This window comes from Talpa occidentalis, unplaced genomic scaffold, assembly GCF_014898055.3.
Source record: "Talpa occidentalis isolate TD23 unplaced genomic scaffold, MPIMG_talOcc4v2.1 talOcc4.9, whole genome shotgun sequence".
NCBI classification, from domain to species: domain Eukaryota; kingdom Metazoa; phylum Chordata; class Mammalia; order Eulipotyphla; family Talpidae; genus Talpa; species Talpa occidentalis.
This window is the reverse complement of record NW_023605305.1, coordinates 84,370,043-84,391,638: the sequence shown is the minus strand read 5'-3', so window position 1 is coordinate 84,391,638 and position 21,596 is coordinate 84,370,043. Positions and strand designations below refer to the sequence as shown.

The 21,596-nt window shown below is 38.7% G+C and overlaps 1 protein-coding gene across 4 annotated transcripts in view; it reads left to right on the top strand.

Annotated features, from left to right (window-relative positions):
* Positions 1–19,419, top strand: part of RNF145 (ring finger protein 145) — a 57,653-nt gene extending 38,234 nt beyond the window's left edge. For all 4 annotated transcript variants that reach the window (XM_037501150.2, XM_037501152.2, XM_037501151.2 and 1 more), the window contains 6 exons: positions 408–583; positions 4,226–4,366; positions 6,648–6,830; positions 14,325–14,472; positions 15,702–16,058; positions 17,855–19,419. In XM_037501150.2, coding sequence (XP_037357047.1) covers positions 408–583; positions 4,226–4,366; positions 6,648–6,830; positions 14,325–14,472; positions 15,702–16,058; positions 17,855–18,229 — 1,380 coding nt within the window. In that variant the 3' untranslated portion in view covers positions 18,230–19,419. The remainder of the gene's footprint in view (positions 1–407; positions 584–4,225; positions 4,367–6,647; positions 6,831–14,324; positions 14,473–15,701; positions 16,059–17,854) is intronic.
* Positions 19,420–21,596: the final 2,177 nt, after the last annotated feature.

Genomic DNA, 21,596 nt, shown 5'->3' with positions numbered 1-21,596 from the left:
TGAGTAAACCTAAAAAATTCTTCCTTTGACATTTCCCTTTTCCCCAGCTTCTCAAACACCTTTCCATCATTTCTTCCTTTAGACTAGTCCTGGCTATTTCTACTAGATAGTAAGTTTACCAAGTCTATCACTACCTCTGAAGTAGTTTCACTCTGCTTGCAATTTGATTTTGACCTTATCCCTGAACATTAGGGCAATTTATTGTTGCCATTTGACATGTCAAGTGTTAATGCAAAATCATTAAGTTAAAAATGTTATTTGCTAGCTATCTGGAGCTAACTTTAAAGGAATTTAGTTGAAGCAGTGGTGTGATAAAAGTTATATTTCTCTAAGTATTTTAAACTCTTCTGCTTAAATGTGTTTATTGAAGTAATACAGGTGTTTTTCTGTCTACTTTCCTTATTCAGGTAGTGGAGGTGTATGGTCTTCTAGCCTTGGGAATGTCCCTGTGGAATCAGCTGGTAGTCCCTGTTCTTTTCATGGTTTTTTGGCTTGTCTTATTTGCTCTTCAGATTTACTCCTATTTCAGTACTCGGGATCAGCCTGCGTCACGTGAAAGGCTTCTTTTCCTTTTTCTGACAAGGTAAGTAATAGGAGTCCATGATATTTTTTAGGACCTAAGGAAGAAAAAACTTGAAATAGTGAGTTTTGCAAGTTGACTTCTGTCAGTGATATTATGGTCCTTCATATTAAAATAGGGTTTTCATTCAATGGCTGCCTAGGTCTGGCAGGGTAGGGAGGTACTAATAAAATATTGGGTCGGGTACAGCAAGTGATTTGTGGAATGGTACATGGCAAATTAAAAAATGTGGTTTTTTTTTCCTTTTTTCAAGTTAAATGATTGGGTCAATAGGAAAAAATGACTGTCATTTACTAAATATTTAATATGTGGCAGTCACACATTGCTTAACATTTTCTCCCACACTTAATCTTTATAGTAATTCTGAGAAATAGGTGCCTTTATTGTCATTTCCTCTATACAGCTGAGGAAATAAACCAACAGTTACTTACCCCAGTGGACACTGTTGACCCCAGAGCCTATCTGATTGCAGACCTCTGGCCTGTGTGTTTCCCTGCATGCCCTTGTTTTCATTATTCTGCTCTGCTGTGGACATGGGGTCAATGATTAGTAAAGTGAATATTTCATAGTGCCTTTACCATTTAGCCTAAAGGATTTCTGAGACTTGGTTTCTAAGGTTTAGTTTTAAAAAAAGTTTTAAGTCATGAACATGCTTTCTACAGTTCTGTCTATGTGGGACCTGCTTTCCCACTCAGAGTTTAAATTTCAAGCCCTCAAAATCCAGCACATGGTTATACATGTTTCTTCTCTGGCTCATTGTCTCTTTAAAAAGCAAGAATGGAATTCTGGAATGGCAGTATAGGAGGATGAAAGTTTGAGTTGTAGTTAACAGTACCATCGTTTCTCAGCTGTCCAGAATGATGGTGCACCATGTACTGTGGCATAGAGAATGAGAGGCTGAAGGCACATTCGCTGTCTGTAGGAAGCACAGTATTTGTTAAGAGTGCAGACATTATACAATGTTAAATATCAATAAAAATGTCATGGGACAATGCTTATATAAACATGTAAGTAGAATACATTTATTGCTACTGAGTCAGATTTTGTACTTTATAAAAGTAGTCCTTTTAATTGATAAGTATCTTTGATAAACATTCAATGGCTTTATCTCAGTCGACCACATTTAGTGATCAGTTCATTATTTGTTGTGTATTGTGGAGGTTTTTAGCAGAATTTTGAAATGATTCAACCCTTCCCCATCCCCGAATTTAAAGAGGAAGAGAGATGTACAATCCTGTAGTAGGATAATAACCTGAATGTAAAACTGGGGATGGTTGTACTTTAGACCAGAATATTAACCACTGTAAAGCACAGTCAGTATGCAATAATGTAATAGGCTCAGCAAATGTGTTTTTGACTTATTTTTCAAAATAAAATAGTATTTTAAAAAATGTTATTTTTTTAAATCTACATAGCATTGCATGTAAGTTTCAAGTGTACATCATTGAAAATTGACATGATTATAGAGATTTTAGATGAGGTTTACATAGCTTGTCAAAATTATTTTTCCTCTCTATTCCTTTTACATACATATGTCTTTTCTTTCTCTAAATGAGGATATTTTACTTTTTATTTTTTTTTAAAGATTTATTTCTATTTATGCATACAAGAACTGGGGTATAAGCCAGAGGTGTGGGGGGGGGGTGGTGGGAGAGTGAGGGGATTCACTAGAAGCAGAGTGGGGAGCAGGACAGGTAGATCTACTGAAATACACTGCTGAGGGGAGCAGTGGGCAAGACAGGAGAGGTCTGCTGTGCCATATGGGTTATTTCCCTGACCCAGCATTTAACTCATGCTGCAGTGGCAGGCGATAGCTTGATTAGTGCTGAGTCTTTAACCCCTGTGCCACCAAGGAGACCCTTACTTTGGTTTTTGATAGAGAAGCTTCCCATGTTGTTTAACTTAAGTCTCTGTAAGTGTTGTTCTCTGCCCTTGCTGGTATTGTATACAGTCAGGTTTGTGTGTTTCCTTGCCAAAGAATGACTTACTTACAAAAAGAAAGATTGCAAGTTTCCCAGTATGTGCTGACTAAACCAGCCAGCAAAAGCATAGACACAAACTGAAAAAAAGAAGGGTTTTTTTGCAGCCAGAAAAGAGAAATTAAAATCTATAAAAGGTCTCATTGAAGAGAGAAGGGAAGGAAAGTTTTATAAATTTCCCAGACTCTTTCACTTCCCCAACCCTACGCTGAGATCTTCTGTCCTTTTTTGAAAATTAACATAGGTGCTTTTATGGTCAGAGAAAAGAATATGCTGCTCTTGAAAATGTAGTGCAGTCACATTGTTTGGGTACAAATGATCTCTCTTAGTGTGCAGATTGGAATAGAGAAAGAAGATGGACTTTCAGTAAAATTTTCAGTCTTTTCCAATGAGAATGAAGTAAAAACTTCTAGCGTTATTCCCAGCCATGATTGTCATTTTAAAAAAATATTACTGGGCAATTTGTTTAAACATGTTAGTCATTTCTGTGAGAAAAATGTCAAGTGTTTGAGAAATTTGGTTTGGAAGGCTACATAAAGTTATTTAATCTGTCAACTATGATGATTGGTATGTATTTTTTGACTTCTAAAGAAAATGAAACATCATTTTCCTCGTCATAGTATATACGTTGATCTGCTTAAAATTTATTGCTTTCAGATAAAATCTAGTTTATATACAGTTGTGTGGGAAGGCTATCTCTGTAGTAGAATCTTGAGCTGTATTGTATAGAACAGGTATTAATATTCCTGAAGGACTCCTCACTCAAACTAAGTGAAATTCTCTGAAATTGGAAAACTTAAGATGAAGTGCTTTGAGCATTTTTAAAGATGCTGTGTAAATATTAAACCTAAATTATTAGCATGTAACATTACGCGTTTATAAAGTACTTGTTAAAAAGTTAATATCTAGTATGTTTGATGAACGTATTGAATTTATTTCCATAAAATAGGAAAATATTGCCAATCTTTAGCTTAATTACCATCTTCCAGTTCACCCTCTCTGTAATTTATAGCTTTTTATGTTGAAAAACGATATAAAAATTAAGTGACCTTGTATATGCTTTTGAAATAACCCAGAAAAAAATGCATTAATCTCAAGTTAAATTAAAATTTAAGGTACCAGTGGTGTAGAAGATACTGTTCAAATGAGAAGGGTGGATAGGATAGACTCAGCATTGGCCCCACCCATAGCAGTTTAGTCAAATATGGAGTTTTTTCCTCCTCCTTTGTATAGAGTAATAAGTAATAAGTTACAGGCTGAACATTTTGAGGGGCCAGCACTTTTCAGAAAGAATAGTAGATAGTTGTGTAAGTTTCTTTCAAATGTCATCAGCATGTTAATTTTATGTTTCTTAAGATTAAAATGAGATTTCAGCCCCCTTGAGTTTTATTGCATTTGAAGGAGACTATAAATAAAATTAAAAAGGTTATATTTCAGATACGGTGCTGTGTACTATTTGGGGAAGAGATAAAAATGTAGGTCAGGAAAATAAGAAGAATGGATTTGAATTATTAATGGAGTGGCTAAGAGATTTCACCTCAAATTTTGGTTTGGGATATTATAATTAATGAGGATCAGATCAAACTTGGTGGTTATTTTTAAAAACTTCACTATTCGTATTCCAAATAGAAAAAGTTATGTCTGTCATGTTCTCTTCTTTTTCCAGTATTGCTGAATGTTGCAGCACTCCCTACTCGCTTTTGGGTTTGGTCTTCACAGTTTCTTTTGTTGCCTTGGGTGTTCTGACCCTCTGCAAGTTTTATCTGCAGGGTTATCGAGCTTTCATGAATGATCCTGCCATGAACCGGTAAGTTCTATACTCCGAATGTCTAGAAATTTAAATCTTAGTGTAACTTGGAGAAGTAATGATGAAATTTCCTTATTAACTAATTTTAGAGGAAATGGAATTTTGAGGCTTTTTGTTTGAAATTTTGCAAAGTTTGCATTAAAATACTGTGAAAAGACAGCAAAAGTCATAGGTGTAAAAGCTGTATTTAATTTTTGTAGCTGACTGTATATTGGACATATTCCTGGATTTATTTAAAAGATTTTTGATAGCTTGCTTTTTCCCATTTTAAGTGTAGCCCTGTCAAAATCAGATTTTTATATTTGATACTTTTTTAAAGTTTGTTTTTTAATGTTTGAACATATTTCTAATACTGATTATAATTTTTGAAGTATACATTAATGAGAATGCAGAGTAGTGAGTGGTAGTTGTTAAGCCACTAATTTCTGGGAAACCCTATTTGTAGAACTTGTCTTGATTTCTATTATCTTACATAAAAGTTTAATGGTTTCAATTTATATATACAACTGAAGTCTTTAAGTCTTATGGAATATGTCACAGATAGTAGATGGTGAGTTGTAAATTAAGGAAATTAAGGAAAAATTGCTTTGGTATATATGTTTTTTATGACCTAAAAGAAAAAGACAAATGACCATCATCTTCTGCCAGTCTCAGCTGGCACCTTAGTACTGGAAAAGGTGTGTGGGGGGAGACTGATGACCAGGAAGAAAAATAGTGTATGTATGAATTCCTGAAATTCATATTATTCATGAAATATATAGTGGAGAGTGACAGGTTCCCATCCATACTACTCATTTCTTTTCCCCAAAGTAACAGCTATAGATGGTCATTAAACAATTTCTTATAAAGTCAATATATATGCTTATTTATTTTTATTTCCATATGTTATATATACTGTTGTACCTCATTTTGTCACTTAGTGTGTTTTAGGTTTTTTTGTTTTTTTTTTTAAATCAGCACACAGATACATACCCTCATTCTTTTTGACGAAGGTTTACTAATCCATAATATAGAGGTACCATATTTGTTGATTTTTAATTAATGAAAAAGAATGCTGCTGAGTATCTTTGTACCTGTCTCTCTTTTCTGAAAAAACCCTTAATTAGAAAAATTTCCAACCAAGTTGAGAGATTAGTAGCATGAATCTCCATGAACCCATCTTCTACTCCCAACAGTATGGCCAATTTTGTGTCTTATGTGCCCCTGTCACCCCTTCTCACCCTATCTCTGCCCCCATAACCTCCTGGCTGCACCTGCTTATCTGTCAGCAGATCCCAGATATATTATCAGATAACCCATAAATACTTAGGTCTATAAATCATTTGGACAAAGCCAAAAAATAATGGAATAAAATAATTCCTTGAAAATCAAATGTCTGTTTGGTGTTCAAATTTCCCTAGTTACCTAGAATTTTTTTTTTCTTTAATATTTATTTATTTATTTATACAAGCACTGGGTACAGTCAGAAGTGCGGGAGGGTGAGAGAATTCACCAGAGCCAGAGTGGGGAGCAGAGCAGGCAGAAGGACCGAAGTACACTGCTGAGGGGAGCAGCGGGCGGCAGGAGAGGTCTGCGCGCCATGTGGGACCCTCCTCCGGTGGCCGAGGAGCAGCCGGGGATTGAACTGGTGCTGCAGAGGCTGCGGGCAGCTTCGGAACCCAGCGCTCAACCGCTGCGCCACCGGGGAGGCCCCCTACCTAGAATTTTTAAACTTTTTTGCTCAACTCAGTATTCAAACAAGGCCCATATTGCAATTGATGATAGGCCTCTTAGATCTCTCTATATTTAGCTCCAGGTTATCTATATATTTTCTCTTGCATTTATTTGTTGAAGACACCAGGTTATCTGTGTGACTTTTGCTGATAATAGCCTGTGATAGCACAGAACATATTCTATTCATTGTATTTTCTCTTAAACATATATCTAAACATTTTATGTATAATTCAGCCAATGTCTTAAGAATGATTTAGAGAAGTATCTGGCTCATTATTAAAGTCTGGTTAGAAAACGCTTGTTTATTTCTCATAGAAGTTGCTTTTCCGCTCCCCACTATATGCTAAAGTAATACCTATTATGTTTTGTATGTGATATGATAAATTATTATTGTATATTACTATGTTGATGTAGTGTGGTAAATTATATTTTGATCCAGACTTCTGTCTAAGTTAGAATAGATCACAAATATGTAACAACAGTCTCATAGGTCTTTGGATTATTTCTTCTTGGAATCTGATGAGATTCTGATTATTGTTTGTTTTTGTGTAAATGCATGCTTCTTTAGGGGCATGACGGAAGGAGTCACACTGTTGATCTTGGCGGTGCAGACAGGCCTGATTGAGCTGCAGGTGGTGCACCGGGCCTTCCTGCTCAGCATCATTCTCTTCATTGTCGTGGCTTCTATCCTCCAATCCATGCTGGAGATAGCCGACCCCATCGTGCTGGCGCTTGGAGCTTCTCGAGACAAGTGAGGAGCTTCTGTAACAGTCTTTAAACAGATTCTTTGTCTGCTGAGGTTTGGAGAGACAAAGTGGAGAATTGCTATTAGCTGACATTAACAAACTCAGGTTTTTTTAATGTCAAATCAAATTTTATTCAGAAGCCAGTTTGCGAATACAGTATTGTATAAGCCAAAATTTTTAAGACAAAGTTTATTTATTTATTTTTCTGTCATATAGTTTCTTTATTTTATTTCTTTATTTATTTTAACAAATTCAGTTTTAACTTTTCCTGTATCCTTTTCTGTTTCTTTCCTCTTACGATCCCTCTCACCAAAGTCACATCTAAGGCTGTACATCTTGCTCTTCAGAGAAATGTAATATATATACATTTGTCCACTTTAAAACTTAAGAATGTAGAGCATAAAATTTAGTCCAGTAAATAAATAGTATATAATTTTTTCTGTGTAATGCTAAAGGTGAGAAAACATTTGAGAGATGTATAAACAGAGGAGAGAGATAAAGGCCATCAGACAATAATAGATGCCTTAATGGAAGACTAGCTTCATCTGATGGTCTTGGAGACAGTTGTAGCTCAGTGAGCTTGTGAAGGGGATTTCTGACACCTCAGTGAATTGATGGAATTAATAACTGATTCATATTTATCTCATAGTGTAGGAATTTTCTTAAGAAATTTTCTTAAGTCAAATTATTCTTTAGCTCTGTAAGATATTATTTTATTATAGTCTATAGAAGGATACAACTCTTTTTTCCCAATATTCTATCTATACTCTGATTAGTGATAGAAAAACATCCCGATTTATTGTTGATTTGAAGGTTTTTCAGGACTAAGGGAGCAGACAGTCTTTCAAAACATGGAATTTTGACAGCAGATTTTAAAAACATTCCAAATTAGCATTTGGAATGATGATTACTTTGGAATGCCAGTACTTACGAGATTTATCTTCCTCATGTTGCCAAACATCCTGGATATTTTTTCAAATGGTTAGAATTGTTGAATCAATTCAATTTAAATAAGCCCAGAATTCTTAGCTATGTTTCAGAAAATCTTTATTTTCAATTATAGTCATTTGAGATTTGGTTTAAGGTTTCTCAATAAAACATAAAGATGTTGGGGCCTCCCCGGTGGCGCAGTGGTTAAGCGCTGGGTTGCGAAGCTTCCTGCGGCCTCTGCGGCGCCGGTTCGATCCCCGGCTGCTCCCCGGCCATCGGAGGAGGGTCCCACATGGCACGCAGACCTCTCCTGCCGCCCGCTGCTCCCCTCAGCAGTGCACTTCGGTCCTTCTGCCTGCTCTGCTCCCCGCTCTGGCTCTGGTGAATTCTCTCACCCTCCCGCGCTTCTGACTGTACCCAGTGCATGTATAAACAAAACAAACAAACAAACAAATAAATAAATAAAACATGCCTCTATAAAAAAAAATTAAAAAAAAAAAAAACATAAAGATGTTGAACTGAGTGTTGAGCTCAGGTAAATAGCTCAGATAGCTCTGAAAAAGGGGTTGTTTTGACCTCAGAGGTTTGTCACCTGTGAGTATCCTTTAGCTTTCATAATTATTTAAATTAATTTAGCCTCTATTGACTAACACTACAGAGTCTGGAAAAGAGAAATAAAACCACAGTTTCACTGCCATAAGGGCCAGTAAATCCAGTTCTGGATCCTCCGGAGTACTGACATAGTCTCAGTGTGGTAGAGGAAATTTGGAGTGAAAGTAGCAAAGCTGAGAAGTCCTGGTTTTGCTGGTGTTATTGTGGTGTCTGCAGCATTAACCTCAGGCAGGAATAAACTAGGAATGGACCATTAGCTTCTCTTTTTCTCTACCTTGGCTGCTTATGGGAATAAGGTAATATCAACAGCCAATACTGTTGAAAACAAATGAAATGGAAAAGTTATGAGAAAAATATAGCTTACTAGAATGGATTTAAGAAGAACTAAATACTTGGCTAGGACCATAACTTTTAAAAAATTGAGCAACTGGTGTGTATGTTGACCCAGATGTCAAGTTCTGCCAAACTTGGAGAAGCTGATTATCCCTATTTTAAACAAACACTTTCAGACAGTAGATGAAATAGCCCCATAAATCCACAGAAATTTTCCACCTTTCCTCATGTATGATCTCTATATTAAAATTAGATAATTTGAGAAATAAAGTTTTATTTCACTCATAGTAGGAGATATTATGAAGCTTTTGTTATATTGAATCAAGTGTAACAACCTGACAACTGGAGCAGAGAGCCCCCAAACAATTCTCCCTGTGTGTGAAACTTGGGTGTGTGGTGGAGTGGCATGTCAGATGATTGGGAACATGGAGGACTCCTCTGTAATAGAATAGTTTCCATTTAGAAAAAGAGGGACTTGGATTCCTGTCTCGTACTCCAGAATGTTAGAGACTTAAATGTGAGAAGCCAAAAATTAAGACAACACACAGGTTGATGTATTTTGACCTTCAAGTAGGGAAGATTTCTTACACTGACAAAACCAAGAAGAGAGACACTAAGTATTGACCATGACCACGAGAGAAGAGAGGGATAAATATAATAGTCATGCTTTCAAACGAAAAAAGTAACAAGTAAATTAGAAATGATTTTGGCTACCCAGTAGACGGCATCTCTAGTATTCACACTTATCCAGAAATTAGTATCAAAAATATATTAAACAGCTCTTACAAAGCGATGAGGGAAATGGTTAAAATATATCCTCAGGGGGCTTCCCCTGGTGGCGCAGCACTTGAGCACTGGGCTGAGAAGCTGCCTGCAGCCTCTGCAGCACCGGTTCAATCCCTGGCCACTGGCGAGGGTCCCACATGGCACACAGATCTCTCCTGCTGTGCCCGCTGCTCCCCTCAGCAGTGTATTTCGTCACTCTGCCTGTTCTGTTCTCTGCTGTGGCTCTGATGAATTCTCTCACCCTCCCACACTTCTGACTGTACCCAGTGCTTGACAAATAAATAAATAAATAAATAAATAAATAAATAAATCTTAAAAAATATATATATATATATCCTCAGGCTTTTAGCTAAAGAGGAAACATAATCTGAAGACAGGATTAGCATCATGAGTGATCAGAGAAATGTAAATGAGAGCACAATGAGAGACTATTTCAAAACTATGGGATCAGCAGTGAATAAATAAGAAAAGAAGGGAAAAAGGGAGAGAGAAAGTCAGCTAAGGGCTAGCATGGAGAGAACACAGATGGCAGGACAGCCCAGGTTTAGAAAACATCTGGGCGTTTTCGCCTCCTCTGTATACACTTGAGACAGGTTCAGTAGGAACATGTTGAAGAATGTTCATAGCACAGTTAACAATAACAAAAACCTAGGGGCCACCCAAATACCAATCAGACAGGAAAGTGAGTGAATAAAAAATGTAATGATGGTCAGTGGATGTTAAAAATACAATGACAAAACAGTATGAACGATTCATAGCAATATAAAGTAAAAAGAAATCTGAAAGGATGACAATGTTGAATGTTATTTTCATGTTAAAAATTTGTTCTTCAGGAATAGATACAGATTAAACAGAACTATAAAATGGACGTAAGCAAGAGAATGAAGAACATGGGATTTAAGAGAATGGTTTCAATGAGTGGAGGGAGGCAGGACATGGAATGGGCAGGCCTGCCTTGCCGGGTAGATGTCAGGTTCTGTCCAGGCCCTCACTTTTGTATGGGAAGATGGTTTCATGAATGTTTTATTTTTTTTTTTTTTGAGATTTATTTATTTATGCATACAAGAACTGAGGTATAGGCCACAGGTGTGGGGGGTGAGAGGATTCACCAGAGACAGAGTGGGGCACAGAACAGGTGGATCTACTGAAATACACTGCTGAGGGGAGCAGCAGGCAAGACTGGAGAGGTCTCCTAAGCCATGTGGGTTAGCGCCTTGGCCAGGGATCGAGCTCATGTTGCAGTGGCTGTTCATAGCTTGATAGCACTGTGTCTTTAACCCTTGTACCACCAGGGAGGCCGGGTTTCACGAATGTTTTATGTAAAACAGTGAATCATATTATTAACTAAATAAAATAGGAATATATAAAGCCCAGAGATCACGGACTATGATTAATTCAATTCAGTGTACTGGGAATTAAAAACGGAAATGAAAAGGATCTTAATTCTCAAGTTAGAGGAACAATTAAGAGAATGTTTATAGTTCATGAAACAGTTTTCTGTGTCATTAAGAGGCAAATTGTTAGTGGGAAAATCCACTTGCATCTTTGGAATTGCTTGGAAAAATGTCTTAGATAGTTTTGGCCATGGAGATAATGTTTTATCTGTACATTTCAGTACAGTTTTTACAGGAAATTTGACAGTTAAACTTACTAATTCAAATCAATAACATTTGTTGATAAATTTTTTTAAAAATGGGCTTGCGGTGAATATAAAAATTTGTCTTTTTGTCACGGTCTAATTGAATGGGATTTTGGTGGTGTTTTCCTGGTATTTATATTTAATAAAGATACATTTTTTATTGACTTTTAATGGCTTAAGGAGATCTATGTATTAAATATTTTTGTATATTATGCATGCCTATGTCAAAATTAGCCATGAATGTGTAAAAGTCATGGCACATGTATATGGTTTTCTGCATATGTATATAAATACATGCTTGTGTATAGATGTAAATATATACATGCTTAATCTAAATGGGCCTCCCTGGTGGTACAGGGGTTAAAGTCTTGGTGCTATCAAGCTATTGCCAACCACTGTGGCATGAGTCTAATCCCTGGCCAAGGAACTAACCCACCTGGCACAGCAGACCTCTCCTTACTCGCCTTCTGCTCCCCTCAGCAGTGTATTTCAGTAGATACGCCTGTTCTACTCCCCACTCTGGTGCATCTCCTCACCCCCCCTACACCTCTGGCCTACACCCCAGTTTTTGTATGCATAAATAAATAAAATAAATCTTTTAAAAAATAGACTTAGATTTTAAGGCAAATAATCTCATTAGTAAGAATTATCTAACATAGTATAACTAATGTTGGAATAATTCCTTCCTGCTTGCTTGTCTTTAAAAAAATAAAATTGTTTATGTTTTGGATCTCAAGGCAGAGCTACTGATAGGTTTACATTTGTCCCTGACTTCTGATAACAGAAATGTTCGGGAAGAAAAACACTTTGCAAAATATCTAGCTTTAATTTTTACCATAATAATTCACTTTCTTCTCTGAATTGCTAATTATAGGCAATCCCACACATTATAGCATTTGACTTGTGTGTGGTTATATTTTCTCCCACCTATATTAAAGCTAGAAGTAGGAAAGGATGATTGTGCTACTTTTTGTCTCATAAGAATACTTTTCATGGATTTGAGAACATATCACAGATGCTGATACTTAGTTTAAACCATTTTGTTGCATCTTTTAATTATTTTGATTGAAACCTAATTTCCTTATAATGGTTTTAAATAATCTATGGCCATGTTTATATGAAATAATTAAGTAACAATTTTAAATCTTGATACTCAGTTAGCTAGATTGCAAATTGTTTTCAAGAGAGGGGAAAGCTGTTTTGTGCTCACATTGATTTTCTAGATTTGTGATCATTATGTTAAAGGTTACTCTAACCTTGACTTTTATTTGGAAATCTCATGTGCTTTTTAAAAAATCCCCTGATAGAAGTGATAAAAATCCGTCAGTAATCCGTTTGCTTATAAATTGGGTATACAAAGTAAATAGTGAACTTGCAAGGGGCAAATCACACATTTTTAAAGTGTGCTTTAAGTGCTGCTTCAGGTACTTGTTGGGGAGGGCTTTTGTAAATTCATCTTTTAGGAGTTGGTATACAGTCTGTCTTTTATTGGGGTATATTTAAAGAACAAACTATTAGACTATTATGGTATGTGAAGAGGTAAACAAAAGAAAATTTATACTCTTTTTTTTTTTTTTTTTTCCTTTACCATAACTTGGAGTTTCTCCTATGTGGGTGTTCCTCTCTGACAAGTAGACTTTTTCTTCTATGTGGGCATTCCTCTCTAACAAATAGAGTTCAGAAACTGAAATCTAGGTCTAAGAAATAAATCCACTGATGTTCCATGTCTTAAAGCTTCAAGTTTCAGGGCCTCCCAGGTGGCGCAGCGGTTGAGCGCTGGGTTGCGAAGTTGCCCGCAGCCTCTGCGGCGCCGGTTCGATCCCCGGCTGCTCCCCGGCCACCAGAGGAGGGTCCCACAGGCGCACAGACCTCTCCTGCCGCCCGCTGCTCCCCTCAGCAGTGTACTTCGGTCCTTCTGCCTGCTCTGCTCCCCGCTCTGGCTCTGGTGAATTCTCTCACCCTCCCGCGCTTCTGACTGTACCCAGTGCATGTATAAACAAAACAAACAAACAAAAAAAAAAACAAACAAATAAAAAAAAAAAAAAAAAAAAAACATGCCCCCATAAAAAAAAAAAAATTAAAAAAAAAAAAAAAGCTTCAAGTTTCACATGTAACCGTGCCCTTGTGAAGTGACCATGATTACTTGGTCCTGCTTACATCAGAGGGCTCTGCATTTGAGTAGGATGGATGGGTAGTAAGAGGAGGTAGTAATAGTTGGAAATATCAAGCAGAAATAATTGTTGGCACTTGCTTCAAACAAGCCTTTGTGCTTAGGAGCTGGAATAAATGAAAGATTTACTCTCTTCAAGGAGTTTACATTTGGAGGATAAGGCTTAACATATATACACATTAATATGTAAAAATATTCAGATGTATAAAACAATACTGTAGGAATATATAAAAAATACATAAATATGTGTAATTGGAACAATGTGCACGTAGTTCAAGTGTGAGTAATTCTGAGAGGGTAGGTGATTTCTGGTGATTTACATTACCTGCATATGAAAGTACTTGTTTACTTTCAGCTGGCCTAAAGCAGTTAGTAAAATAGAGTGGATGGAGGGATTTCTGGTGGGCTATAAAAGTACTTGTGTTTTTCGGGGAGGTCGGTTAATTACCCATCCTAACTTACAGTGAGGAGCAGATGTTGACAGTTTGGGAGTAGAACCCCTCTTATGCTAGGCTAGGAACACAGGAGATGTGTTGACAGTGTTACGTTGGTAGAGCTCTAAGAAGATGCACTGGGCTTGCAATGTGCAGGGCACACTGGGGCCAGTGGGTGGAAGGTCAGTTTAGGAGGCCTCCCAACACAGTGGCCCATGGGAGGACTGTGTGCTTGCTCTTGGAGGCCAGGTTCTCTGGGTACCACCACTCTCACATGGCAGAGAGTTCATCACAGGCTGGGGTGGTGGGAGAGGATGTTAAGGGACTTTAAAAAGACCAGAATCACTGTGAAATTTGTTAAGGTATAATGCTATAAATCTGAAATTGCTTCAAAATTGCTAGGAATGGGAATGAAACCGAAATAAATGATTGAGAAAAAAAGACAAGTACTTGGCAGTTGAGTGAGTGTGGGGAGAGGAGAGAAGGATGAGGACCGGCCCAGGGAAGGGAGCTCAGGACGGTGTCTTGACACGCAAATTGCCCCTGGTCTTGTGCTGGGTGACAACTCTTGAACTGAGTCCTTTTCTTTTTCCAGGAGTTTGTGGAAACACTTCCGTGCTGTGAGCCTTTGTTTATTTTTACTGGTATTCCCTGCTTATATGGCTTACATGATTTGCCAGTTTTTCCACATGGACTTTTGGCTTCTTATCATTATTTCAAGCAGCATTCTCACCTCTCTTCAGGTAAGCATAGGATTGATTGACTCTAGCCAATTTAAACTTACTAAAGCAATTAAAGGCTAATTCCTTAAAAGTTAAGGGATTAAACTTTTTCAAGATTATAAGTGGCCTGTTTAATTCTCACCATGTTTACTAGAATGCATTTATTTATCTATATATTTATATTATTTATAAATAAATTGCATTTATTTGAGAGGAGTTAGAAGTTAGGTTTATTAACATACTAGATCTCCTGTCTTTGTCACTGTATTTTTTTTTTAAATCAAAGTAATTAAACTTTGGGCCTCCCTGGTGGCGCAAGGGGTTAAGACACAACCTATGAAGCTGTCTGCAGCCACTGCAGCATGTGAGTTCGATCCCCGCCCAGGGAGCTACCCACATGGTGCAGCAGACCTCTCCTGTCTCACCTGCTGCTTCCCTCAGCAGTGTATTTCACTCAGTCTGTCTGTTCTGTTCCCCACTCTGTCTCTAGTGCATCCTCACACCTCCTGCACCTCTGGCCTATACTCCAGTTCTTGTATGCATAAATAAATAAATCTTTTTAAAAAAACAAAGTAAGTTAACTTTGCATTTTATCTTTTTCTAAAGGGTATGATACAGAGCTGTCATGTAAACGTTAAATTGCTAAGTAACTAATACTAAAACATTTCATAGTTTATTTGGAACACTTAAATATGTAGTTTCATGATGTAAATAAATGTATGTTGTGTTACGCACAGTATGTTTTCTGCATAAATGCACATGCTCACTATCCTTGAAAATAATAAGCTTATTATAACTTAAAAGTGGATCTTTGTTGCATGGATTTGTTGCAATAAGAAGTGAATTTGTTGCAATAAGTGGATTTGTTGCAATAAGAAGAAAAAGAAATGGTGGCATTGTCAATAAAGATTTATTCACATACCTTATAGAAGTAAAAATTCTTTGAGAATTAAGGAACAAGTCTCACTATAAACTTAGGAAAATTTAGATAGAATTTGGATAGTATTTGGTGAGCTGGGGAGTACGGGGAAATTAGGGCTATCTACTAGAATCATTTTAGGAGAATTAAGTTTCAAGATTTGGGCTTTGACGTTTCTAATACATGGATTGCTGAGATCACCCACATTCAGTCTCCTCTAGATACTGAATATGGTTTTCTAAAAGTACCAGGAATGTGTTACTGTTTAATGTCCATGAAAAGTCTTTTTCTTCATGAGCTTACTCTGTTTTAATATATTTTTTTCTTTTAGGTTTTGGGAACACTTTTTATTTATGTGTTATTTATGGTTGAGGAATTCAGAAAAGAGCCAGTAGAAAACATGGATGACGTCATCTACTATGTGAATGGCACGTATCGCCTGCTAGAGTTCTTGGTGGCCCTCTGTGTGGTGGCCTATGGTGTCTCAGAGACCATCTTTGGAGAGTGGACAGTCATGGGCTCCATGATCATTTTCATCCATTCCTATTACAATGTGTGGCTTCGTGCCCAGCTGGGCTGGAAGAGCTTCCTACTCCGCAGAGATGCTGTGAATAAGATTAAATCATTGCCCATTGCTACGAAGGAGCAGCTTGAGAAACACAATGATATATGTGCCATCTGTTACCAGGTAATGCCCAAGGAGGATCCATTTGGGTGGGTTATACAGCATGTCCCTGCGGACTTTTACAATGTCCAAGTTTATCTTAAATTTTTGGGCAAAATTATCTCCTGGGTAAAAAATTGGCTCAGAAAATTAAAGACTCATCCAAATTCTGTCTTAAATTTTTCATTTTATTCTAAATTAAGCTTATGTTTCAGTTCAGGTTCTAATTTATTGTTATCTTCAACATTATTGCTCACCCATAAATAAAGGAAAAACAGGTCAGGTGTATTTTATATTTGCTCCTGAATATACAAACAACTTTTTCAAATAAGTTTATGCAGAGTCAGTGGCTTCTGAAAAGTGCTGTGCCAAGTTTGACTCCCCACTGGTTTCCAGCTGGGAAGAAGTGTCTATTCACTTACTGTGGAGAGGAGGCCATCTGCACAGCATAGGCCAGGGGATATGCCTGTGTGGAGGTGTCAGTATGCGGGAGTCCCTGTAGAAGTGAGGTTGCAGGGACTGTCCATCTTACAAGGCTGCTCTCCAGTTTGCCTGGGTGTGTTTTTAGGACTATATAGAGTAAGAATTCTTTTAGGAGTAAAAGGCAAGGAAATATTGTGATTAGATAGTATATGGGTAGTAGCAAAATGACATTTTTGCACTTGAGGGGAGAGGGCATCTGAACTTGCCCCCAAGTTCAGTGTAATGATGTAGATTCTTTGTGCTGGAGCCTCACTTACTCCCTTCAGGATTAGCAGAGAAGCCTAACTGTCAGAGGTCTATGACTGTTCCATCAGGGGATGTAAGAGTCTTCATTTTGTGTTTCCTGTTGTCACATCACTTTTTTTGAGGTGCTAGAACTGCCTGCAACTATCCCCCAGAGAGTGAAAGTTAGATTGCTTAATTCCCAGCTGGCTGCTCTTCCTTGGATGGCTTTCTGCTTAAAAGCTCCCCCTGGGTCACCATTCTTGGCATGGACCTTGAGCAGCAGCCACAAAGCCTTATTTGGGGACTTTAAACAATGATGGTTTTTTCACCAAATGTGTATTCTTACAACTTCATGTCCTCAGCTTTCTTTGCCCAAATGTATCTTGTGCAAGGAATATCAATGCCAAGTATCCACTTCCTATTCCAGTGGTTATCAAATTTGATAGTGCATAAGAGTCACCTGGCTTGTTGTGCTTATAAATTGTGAGCACCTCTCAAACACCTGGATTCGGTAGGTCTGGGGTGGTGAGAATATGCATGGTTAGCACTCCAGGGGTGCTGATGTAATTTGAAAAATGCTGGCTTACACAGACCGCCTCTTGAAAGCCCGGGTTATGCATTGTCCGTAATGAAATTGCCTCTTCCTTGCCAACATCTTCGTTTTAGGTGACTATAGTTGTTTCCTTACCAGTCACCTCATCATGAACAGATTTATTTGGCTGTGTTGTAGTATAAACATGGGAAAGTGCTGTCTCACCATGTTTTCTGGGGCTCTAATTACCCTCCTGCCTTACCCAGGTAGTCCCAGTGGTCATCTCTATACTTGGGGACCCTTGTGTTTCATAATCAGGCTGAACCCGGTTCAGAAGATGGTTTCCCCCTCATTTTTGATTTTTCCTTTTAAAAATTACTAGCCAGTGGTTCTTGCATTGTCTGCATAGAGGGATTACTGATGGCAAGGGGCTTATTACTGAAATACAAAAATTTCATTCTAAGATTTGTGTTACAGATTTTCTTTGAGGGGTTTTGGGGAAAAAGATGGAAATTTGGGGGTTAACAGCAAGATTTTAGATAACAGGCGTTTATAAGATACCTTTACCCCTTTCTTTTAGGACATGAAATCTGCTGTGATCACCCCTTGCAGCCATTTCTTCCATGCAGGCTGTCTCAAGAAGTGGCTGTATGTCCAGGAGACCTGTCCTTTGTGCCACTGCCACCTCAAGCACTCTGCCCAGCCCCCAGGCTCTGCAGCAGAGCCAGCATCCCCACCTCACACTGGTGTCGAGCCCCATGGTGGGCTGCATCCTCCTGGGCAAGAGCCACCTCAAGGGACCATGGCACAGGAAGGTTCCAGGGACAATGGTGAGTGCATTCCCACAAGTTCAGACAGCCCTGAGGGGGCTCTCGGTCCCCGGGAATGTCCTGTTAGCTCAAACGATGTGACAAGTCCGATGGGGTTCAGCCTAGAAGAACAGCATCAGGAGTGACCTGGGGACACTGGAGCAGAGGACACGCACGTGAAGTCGTGCTCAGACTTGGAGGGAATGTAAGAGGGGGTCGGGCATGAGCCATGACATTCCACAGAGTGGGGCCGCCTGCTTCCGTCTCCTTGATGTTGTGGGAAGAAGTTTGTGAGGCCTCCTCATCACAGAATATCTGTACATCTGTGCTGTCGTCGTGTGGAGGTTCATCCAGAAAATTAGCCTTGGCAACTTCGCAGACTGCTCCTGATTGTGAGGGATGGATAAAACCAGCACTCGGTGTCTGAAGGGGCTGAAGAAAGGAGGCCACAGAGCACGAGACCAGCCTGAGAAGAAGCAGGCAGAGGGGGACCAGGATCGTCTGTCACAGAGTGTGAGCGGTGGTGACTGGCCTTTTTCCTCCACCACCTTCCTCTAGTAATTGGAACTCAGGTGAAATACTGAGTTTGGACAGCACTGAAACAAAATCAAAGATGTCAAAGCATTGATTGTATTCCCAGACCAAAGCACGCGCAGACTTCGCATGTGCTGTAGGGGTGGGGCGGGGGGCGCGGGCCTGCCGGGTACGTTCATGTAATCCAAGACTCTTGACCTCTATGATGGAGTCTTCAATATTTTGATGTATATGAGACTTTTGTTAATATATTGTATACTGTGTTGGCTGTGTGAAGTAAACTAAAACTCTGATGAACACTTTGGAGTCCGCTTCAGTGTAGGAAACCAAAGTGGGAAGGGCTTTAGGGCACTGAGAGAGCCCCCAAGTGTACTTTCCAATCTTGTGTAATGTTTAATTCTTGCAACTGAATCAAAACAGTGTTAAATTCATGGCGATATTTGCACTTGGGGAATGAGTACATAACTGTATGACCACACTCTGCAAATGCCACTTTTAAAGCTGTTAATAGACTTTGCACCTTTTCTTTGACAAGGATGTGTCATACTCAGATTTTTACATTCATCATGGTTACAGGTAGAACTGGGGAGGGGGGAAGGTAATTTTCTATGGGAATTTTGATATGAAAAGAAACTAGTCCTTTATTTATACAATAGGCTTGACTCAAAAAGTGTTTTTCAGACTTGGTATTCTTAATGTGGGATGTGACTTTATTTTATTTTTAGTAGCAAATTTGGATGTAGACTGACAGACATAGCTGAATGTCTCAATAAATTTAAATTTGAAGATAATGTTGTTTTGCTCCAGTGGTGATTATTATTACTGTAAAGTGTTCTGTTGAAATTGTGTTCCGAGGAGGTTCTGTTTTTATCCAACTGGGATTCTTCTACCTGGATCCCTATCAAATGCCTTGTGGGTGGCAGAACTTTTTTATTTGTAAAGATTATACACAGAAGAACTGGGTGTAGGTCAGAGTCAGAGGTGAGGAGTGAGAGGTTTCACCAGAGACAGAGTAGCGAGTGCAACAGGCAGATCTGCTGAAATACACTGCTGAAGGTAGCAGTGAGACAGGAGAGGTCTGCTGTGCCATATGTGGGCTAACTCCCTGGCCAGGGATTGAACTAAGGCTGTGGAGGTGATAGTGCTGAGATTTAACCTCTAGGCTACCAGGGAAGCCCAGAACTTTCTGATTTTTTTTAAAAAAAAAAGTCTTCCAAACCAGCAAACTTAGCTGTATATCAGAAGCATTTGGGAGCTTTTGTTAAGAATCATGTTTCTCACCTCAGACCTACTGAATCTCAGCCTTTGGGGTTACCTGTGGACCTACATTTCAAAGCTCTTGGGTGATTCTGCCCCAACAGCCTGACAGAAGCCCAATTTCATGTTTAGAAAAGAAGAGGCTAGAGAACTAATTTTCCCCAGATGCGACTGAGAGTTGCTAATGTTCAGATTCTGTAGAAATTGGATCAGGTGGCTCCCTCTAGTGGCAGTTTTTATAGAAACAGCTGGTCCCATTTTAGAACCATGGCAAGTGGCTGGTAGGAATAATTTTGATTATTATGTTTTAAAGTGCTGTAAGCTTTTTATTTCTTTTTTTCCATATTGCTTATTATTTGGAAATTTGTCTTTTCAAATTATATCTGATGAGAGCCTGGTTCCCCCTACTAGCGCACCCATCCCCTGGAGTCACTTTTCAGTTTGGCTTCTGAAGTTCAGACACAACCCAATTTTGTAATTTGTCAGTGAAGGCATCCTGTTCCCCCTACCTTTGAACATAAGAGAATGCTATAACTTCACAAAATTGGGTTACAATTTCTGTAGGTAAAGCCACTATTGAAAGTAGACCTTCCTAAGAAACCCTTCAAAAGCCAAAATGGGGTGATGTGAAGAGATTGTGATCATTTCAATGTAAATAATTTTCAATGTTCCCACACCCAATGTATAACCTAGGAAATCGTATCCACAAACATGCAAAAGCTAAAATCACCCCTCCCCCCACCATCTAGAAGCAGCAGGAATGCTGTGATTACACCTGTGTTGAGGGAACCCAACACAGGACCTGGGCAGGATGCTTCTCTGCTCCAGGTGCTGTTTGCCTCTAAAGCAGCTGCTACAGAATCCACGCTGAGCACACTCTGCTTTCTGTGGTAAAATTGGTAATCCTTTCAGGTTTTGTCTAAGTCAGTGAAAACTGGACACGTCGTTCTTTCACAGCAAAGTGACCTGGCAAACTTTCAAAAATGGGAGATACCTGGATTTGCTTTGAAAACAATTTTAAATGCTTTGCAGAACTATTACCCTTGTAGCCGTCAGAAGAAATCCTTCCATTGCTTCCTCTCGTGAATTGGACGTTGGGCTGCAGTGCGTGAACCAGGTTCAGCATGAAGGTAGGACACTACGGTGCTAACTAGTAAAAACTCCCTTTCCTTGCTCTTTCTAATACTGGTACTGCTGTTCTTTTCCTGATCTGTGTTGTATGAATGCTGGCTGTTTGATCATAGTTGGTCTTTTTCCAAAGAGAAAAGCAACTCCTTGCCATTTTATTGTATTACGTAGCTGAGTAAGAGAATGGCTTTTCACCATTTTATTCTGAAATAATCTTCATGGGTGTAGAAGGAATTCTGACCGATTCTAGATGGACTGTTCTGTTACTTTCCGAATGAGAATTTGCTAAACTGAAGTCCTCTCTCCGAGTAGCATCATGCCTGCTAGTTTACTTTTTCATCTGGCCTGGATTTCAGGAAATAGGTAACAGAAGGGGTGAGGAGCCCCTTGTCTAAAAGCAGGAGCTCTGGGCAACAGTACTCACTCACTCTTCAGTGGTTGATCCTCGATCAGTCTTAAGCAGAGACTTTACTGGGTTCAGCCTCATCTGGAAAAATCATCTCTGAGGTATCAGTCTGCTCTTAGGATTTTGCATATCCATGTTTTTCATCTTTACCTTTAACTGATGAGCTTCATAGAATTTTGATTATGGTA